This window comes from Diospyros lotus, chromosome 8 (genome assembly GCF_014633365.1).
Source record: "Diospyros lotus cultivar Yz01 chromosome 8, ASM1463336v1, whole genome shotgun sequence".
Classification (NCBI taxonomy): Eukaryota; Viridiplantae; Streptophyta; class Magnoliopsida; order Ericales; family Ebenaceae; genus Diospyros; species Diospyros lotus.
Window position 1 is genome coordinate 21,047,051 of NC_068345.1, and position 7,006 is coordinate 21,054,056.

The 7,006-nt window shown below is 33.5% G+C and overlaps 1 protein-coding gene across 4 annotated transcripts; it reads left to right on the forward strand.

The window, feature by feature from the left end:
- The first annotated feature begins 2,519 nt into the window (after positions 1–2,519).
- Positions 2,520–6,759, forward strand: LOC127808996 (histidine--tRNA ligase, cytoplasmic-like). Of its 4 annotated transcripts, none has more exons than XM_052347769.1 (6): positions 2,520–2,583; positions 2,677–3,039; positions 4,081–4,260; positions 5,162–5,298; positions 5,877–5,961; positions 6,613–6,759. In XM_052347769.1, the coding sequence occupies exons 2-6, from the start codon at positions 3,028–3,030 to the stop codon at positions 6,634–6,636; spliced, it is 438 nt and encodes a 145-aa protein (XP_052203729.1). In that variant the 5' UTR covers positions 2,520–2,583; positions 2,677–3,027; the 3' UTR covers positions 6,637–6,759. The 4 variants fall into 4 exon arrangements, 3 of the variants coding, with proteins under 3 accessions (XP_052203729.1, XP_052203728.1, XP_052203730.1); XM_052347768.1 differs by having other exon boundaries at positions 2,677–3,035; XM_052347770.1 differs by having other exon boundaries at positions 2,677–3,035; positions 5,162–5,250.
- Positions 6,760–7,006: the final 247 nt, after the last annotated feature.

The window sequence follows — 7,006 nt, forward strand, 5'->3', positions numbered from 1 at the left end:
GCTAGCTGTAGTTATCCATACCATACACCAGTTTGAGTCGTTTATTATGTATTATTAATTTGATTAATTGCATGTGATGAGACCTAAATAAATAAATAATAAATCCCTCATTAATATTAAGCCAACTTGCCTTCCATCATTATGAAGCAATAGGTTTCTAGCTGGCACTTGATTTGTTGAGTCACTCAAGGTCATGTGTCACCTATGATGCCTATGCTTCATGGGCCATGAGATGTCCCTGAATGATGGGTTCAACTTAACTAGAAAGGTGGGGTTTGTTGAGTCACTCAAGGCCTTACTGAGTATAGAGGCAAAGATTGGGAGACACATAAGATGTGTTTGACAAGGAGTTGTCAACCCAATGAATCTATGAGTTGCATGGAGATGCAATTGGTAGCAAGTACCCACCTAATCGATCCTAGCACAATTTGTTGAGTCACTCAAGGTTATACGAGGGGAGATGGGATCCTAGCCTGCTAGGAAATCTTCCAACGGGATTTCCCTAGTTATGTCTTGAGGGTGACAAACTCGTAGAAAATAATGGGAGCAATCATAAAATGTTACTTCTTGTAATTTATGATTTCGTAATTCAATATGATTATAGTAATATCTCTATTCAGTTGTTGATCCAGAATGTCTGGAAACATGTCGATAAGATCGATACTCGAGGGTAATAATAACTTCAATGAGACTAATTTCTATAACTGGGAGATCATCTTGAGGATAGTCCTCACATATGATAAGATTCTCTATGTGATAGAGAGTTATCTTCTTACGAAGCCACCAGTTAAAGAAATAGTAGCACGTTAGGCCTGGACGATGCACAGGGGTGATATGATCATCGCTTGATATATCGTCTTGGCTGCCATGATCCCGAAACATAGGTTACAACATAAGAGTTATGATGCTTATGAGATCATGGCTAGGCTCAAGGATCATCTATTGAGAAGCATGTCATGGAGATGATATGTTTTATCAATAGGTTGCTAGAGCTAAACTTGGGTATGGATGTAGAAACTTACCCCAGATTTGGTGCTACAGTCCCTCCCTAAAAGTTATGGAAAAGACTCTTGGAGAGTGGTTGTCCATACTAAGGGAGACCGAGCCTAAAATTGATTATAAGCCAAGGGAAGTGTTCTCTTAGTTGAAGGGCGCAAGGCACACAGGGGTAAGTCCAAGAGTAAGAAAGCCAAAAGAAAGAAAAGTTCTTCCATAACGCATTCTGGAAGTGTCCAAAAGACTAAAACCCAAAGGATAAAGAGGATGCGATCTATCTCCACTATGATAAACCGGGAGGTGTAGAGTAAGAAGAGTTCTACTCAGGGCACTTCAGGTATTTATGTTATTCGAATTAATCTATCCACTTCTGATAAGTTCACATGGGTATTAGATACTAGATCTAATGCTCATATTTACACTTTTGTGTATGGACTTAGGAGTGCGAGGAGATTAATAATAGGAGAAGTGTACCTACACGTGGCAAATGGATCAAAAGTTGTTCCATTAGTTGTAGGGACCTATTTATTAACATTGCCAATAGGGCTTGTATTGAAGTTATATAACTGTTACTACAATCCTAGTTTAACTAGGAATATAATTTTTAATTCTTGTTTAACAAGGATGGATATTCATTTTTTAAGGACAACAGTTGTTCGTTTTATAAAAATGAGTTATTTTATGGTAAAGCAACAGTATGTAACGGTTTGTATATCCTTGATGTTGATACTCCTATCAATAACATAAATATTAAGCGACTAAAATCAGGTGATTTAAATAGCACTTATTTACACTACAACAAAAATAAGCATTAACGACCAAAAATTAGTGACGACATTAGTTTTGGTCGTTAATGCAATACTATTAACGACTAAATATAAATCCCGTCGTTATAAGATAACTTTTAACGACAGGCAAAATAAGTCGTCGTTAATATACTATTTTCCCGTCGTTAATGACTAAAATTTTTAATTCGAACCATAAAATAATAAAAAAATTATTAAAATTTAACTAACACTTATATAAATAATTCTTAATACAATTATATTTTTCTATAAATGCACAAATATAATTATTAAATTATGATAATTGAGCATTAGTTATTTATTCATAATATAATATATTAAAAAAAATATGAACATATTAAAAAGAATACAATTTATCAAACTAATTTATTATAATTATTAGATTTATTTATAATATAATTTTATTTTTAAATAATTATTAATTTAATACAATCATTTAAATTATTTGATCAATTATCATAATCTTAAATTATTTTATTTTTATCAATCAAATAATTATTAATATTATTTTTATAAATTATTTTAAATTTTATTAATTAACAATTTAATATTTTTAAAAAATAAAAAAAACACCAAAATGTTTGGGGGAGTTGCCTCGCCTTTTCCCCCTGCATTCCCAAATCTCTTTCCCCCCAATCCCTAATTCCCAAATCTCTTTCCCCTGCATTCCCACCCGCCTCCCTCTATCGCTTCTGCTGCCTCAACGCCTCCGTCGCCTCAACATTGCCATCGCGGGCTTTTCTCGATCGCCTCTGCCTCCTCAGCGCGCTCGTCTCTCCAGGTTTCTCTCTCTCTCTCTCTCTCTCACCCTGTATATATATATATATATGTAGACGTATCTATGCACCCCCATCATTGTGCACATATCTTGCAGGAGCTACTATCGCTGTACAAACAGCAAATGCACAGTGAAGAAAAAAGTTGAAGGCTCTTCTAAAGATCCAGCTATTGTGATCACGACTTATGAAGGCCAGCACTGTCACCATTCTATTGGATTCCCTAGAGGTGGATTAATCAGTCATGAAGCTGCCTTTGCAAGCTCGTTGACTCCTTCAGCCTCACAGTTATATTTCCCAAGAGTACAATTTCCTCAACAAGGTTCATCTAGTGCACCAAAATCGTACTAGGTTCCAAGAGAACCCAACGTGCTAGCTGAGCCAAATCCACAGCGTCCCACTGATGAAGGACTCCTTGGCGACATTGTACCCCCTGGAATGCGCAATCAATGACAAAGTTGGTACTCTCTAATTCACTTTTACCACTATGTTTTTTTTTTTTTTAATGGGTTTTCTGATTATAAGCATTTAATTCACTCAACATGGATATATAGTTGATGCCTCAAGAAAATTTTAGTTAGTATTAAGAAGTTAATTGAGTTGTGGTGTTAGGATGTGTGTGGCAGGTCACTCTCCAGTGTTAAATACTAAATTGGGATGCTTAAGTTATGATTACTTTAACCCACTAGGAACACTAATTTTTTGTCGTACATTTGATTGTGTTATTATAAATAGGTTGTTAATGTTGACAATCGTAACCTAAAAATTTGTAGAATAATTTGTTTCGTATTATATATGTTTTATTTGGAGTGTTGTAGACTAGTCCTACATTTTAGCTCATTGTCTAGGTCTTGACTCTGATATATGATCTTGAGTACTCAAACATCAACTTTAATTTCACGTTGGTTTGAGGCACCACTGTCATATATGACAACTGAACAGAACCAATTCAAGCCCTCTGTCATATGATTGCAGGGTATTGTGATGTATAGTTGCTGTACAATATGCTCTGTAAGGGCTGGAGTTCTCATTTATGGGTATGTGAGGGATGGTAGAGTTCCACTTTACTTAATTGTGTTTTTACCATGTCTTAGCAAGGAGTCCAAGAACTAAATTATCACAAATTAACTTCTTCAGAAATGGTATAAAAAATATATAATTCTAGAAGATAAAAATGTTTTCCATAGGGGGTGATGGTGGCTGAGCTATTGGTCATAAAATTTTGAATTCTTTTTTTGGGGAGAAAAGTGCAAAAGAAATACTAAAATGCCCTACAACCATTAAAGAGCCAATGAGTTGGGTAGGAATACTAGATCTTCTTTAGGCATACCAAAATGTCTATAGGTTGACTAGCTTTTCATTGTCCAGTTTCTTTTATCTAGTATGCTTTTGTATAAAGCTTTTATTTATTTTGTTCCTTCTTAATTAGTCCTAGTCCAGTTCTTTTCAAACTACTAACCTTGCAGCATTTTTATATTTATCATTGTTTTGACATACATTAGGGTACTCGTGATTTTGCAAAAGAGCAAATGGCCATAAGGGAGAAAGCATTCTCAATTATAACGGAAGTTTTCAAGAGGCATGGTGCCACTGCCCTGGATACTCCTGCCTTTGAATTGGGAGAAACTCTGATGGGAAAGTATGGGGATGATTCAAAGTTGATTTATGATCTTGCTGACCAGGTAAAATATGTTTAGCTCAAGACATCAAGTGAAATTATATTGAGGTTTCTAATGGTTGCAGGAATCAGGGTCTGGCACTTTTTCATTTCTCAAGTATAATTCTAATTTTTAAGAGCATTGTTAATTGACTTTGATCTCTTGGATCATGTGGAATGTGTGTTAAGTGAGCTGTTAGTGGCTGTTAATTGGGCTGTACATTGCTGCTTTTAGCTCTCTTCACGGGTTCTGCTTTTGTTTCCCCGTTCAAGTTAAATGCTGTGCACATCTGATGGCATTTTTGAGAGAATGCTTGCATGTCAGAGGCAAGAGTAATTGATTGAGGATGCATGATTATCAAGAGAGAACTTACTAGAATGCTTGTTTCCGTATTACAATTTATATTCATATACAGGATAGCTGGCAGAACTCGAGTTAATAAGTATATAATTAAGTGGAATCTAATAACTGATTATGATGTTATAATTGGGGGAAGGGTTGCAACTTATTATGCTAGAAATTTTTGACTGTTGATACTCTTTCTTCAATCTTCATATTTCCAAGTTTCTAGATGACTTATTCTTGTATATAATACCTGTCAGGAAGTGGTAAGTGACTATATATGCACATCTCAATAATAATGGAAGAGGCCTTTTTCAAAATTTTTAAATATTTAATAAGTAAATATCAAATTGAATAACTTCACTTAGTGGTATTAAGACTTGTGATTGTTATTGTTGTTTTTTTTTTTTATCAAATTAGATGTAAAAGTGCTCTATTTAAAGTCCTATTTAGATTACTATTCCAGAAGCTTGAAAGAAAAGTTGCCATGTAACGACCAAGTATGTAGTTCCTGGTATGCATGTGTACATGTTTGCGCATAAAAGATTAGCTAACCTTTTCCCCTGAATTGTTTGCTGAACAGGGTGGGGAGCTTTGTTCATTGCAGTATGACTTAACTGTCTCGTTTGCTAGATATGTGGCCATGAATAATGGTATTACATCATTTAAAAGGTATCAGATAACAAAGGTTTATAGAAGGGATAACCCTTCTAAGGGAAGGTATCGTGAATTTTATCAATGTGATTTTGATATTGCTGGTCAATATAAGATGATGGGCCTAGATTTTGAGGTCATAAAGGTCATACGATAATTAATTATCACATAAGATAATTAATCTTAGGTGATTCACCGTTTATTTTTGTTGTTGCTGCATAAAGTTCGAATTATATAAAAATTAGAAAGATACCAATAATTATGATGTTAATAGTAAACAAAGGCTAAAATGTCTTAAGAGTGTGGGAATTTCTTGGTCCAAGCATGGCTATTTTTTCAATAACAATTTTAAGAATAAGATTTAATGAAGGGCAATTGCTATAGCAATGAGAGTGAAAAGGTTTATGCAGTTAGTTGTGGAGTAGACTGTAAAATCAAACAAAGTTTGGTTAATGTTTGCAAAAAGCACACAAGTCTGAATATGCAATGCTTAAGGGTTTTCAAATGTAGAAATTCAAATGGCATTTGAAATTTAATCAATTCCATTACTTTTGCATCACATACCCCAATAAATGGGCAATGTGTGGCACTGAATTTGGGTTCTAGCTAAATACAAATTTCCTCTGTATTCCTTTGCATTGTAGTGATGGCAGGATTAAAGTGGTTGGGGGCAACAACATTGAAGGTTTTCTTTTGTCTCCCAAGCAGTTGCCATTCAAAAACTTAGAGGTCTGTGAACTAATTGAGATTTTCATATTGCCACTTTCTTTTTCTCTTTCTTGTTTACATTTCAAATTCTTGTAGTTCGTATCACTTGGTTTAACTGGATTTGCTTTTTCTTTTCTTTATTTGCACAATGTGATTGCTATGTTTTGCAAGATATGCTGCTATTGGCTCTTTGTTAGTTGCACGATGCCTTTCATATATTTTGTTTTTCTGTATCCACATCTTCGAATAATTTTCCATTCACCCTTTGCATAACCACTTTTGTTAGCATACTTCCTGAACAATGTAGAAAACTAACTATCAAAATAAAAAAGAATAACACCTACTAAAATGTTAATGGAGCTAGATAAAAATTCAGTTTTACGTAAACTTCTAGTTGAATGTGCATATGGTCATAGATAAAGATAATTCACAAATTAGAATTCATATGGGTGGCTCCATTCTATAGAACTAAGGCTTGGTGTTTTTGTTAATCTACATCTCAATCTACTCTATATTTAAGGGTTTCTATGTTTTGGTACATTTTAGTGATTGTATATTATGTAGTTTGTGATGGAGACGTTTTGGACTTTGTTAATTCTATTTCTAACATTTTATAAAGAAAACATGAACACTTCTTTGACTCTAATTTCATGTTTTATTTTTTTTTTGTAGGTCAATGGGACAATAAGACTCTAAAGAAAGCAACTGCTGTCTTGGAGTACATGAACAGTTTTATGACTATATATAATGTTTTGTTATACATTTTTGAATAGTATATATGATTGTTAAAGTATTACTTTTAGTTGAATATCTTTTTTGGTGTACATTTTTTTAATAGTATATACAATTGTCAAAGTGTTATTTTTAGTTGAACATATTTTTTAGTGTAATTTATTGGCAATTAACACTTAAATATATACTACTTTTGGTGTGCAAATGCTAATGGATAATGATTACTTTGATATTATTTGAATGACATGTTTAATTTTATAAATTTTATTCCAATTTGATATGGATAATGATATATAGGTTTGGTGGTTTATATCAAAACAAGATGTTTTTGTCA

Excerpts from the sequence above, each read along its gene's own strand:
- LOC127808996 (XM_052347768.1), top strand. The coding sequence starts at position 2,982 with ATGAAGGACTCCTTGGCGACATTGTACCCCCTGGAATGCGCAATCAAT. Across the intron at positions 4,261-5,161 it reads TTTATGATCTTGCTGACCAG|GGTGGGGAGCTTTGTTCATT; the intron begins GTAAAATATGTT and ends TTTGCTGAACAG. Across the intron at positions 5,299-5,876 it reads GATAACCCTTCTAAGGGAAG|TGATGGCAGGATTAAAGTGG; the intron begins GTATCGTGAATT and ends TTTGCATTGTAG.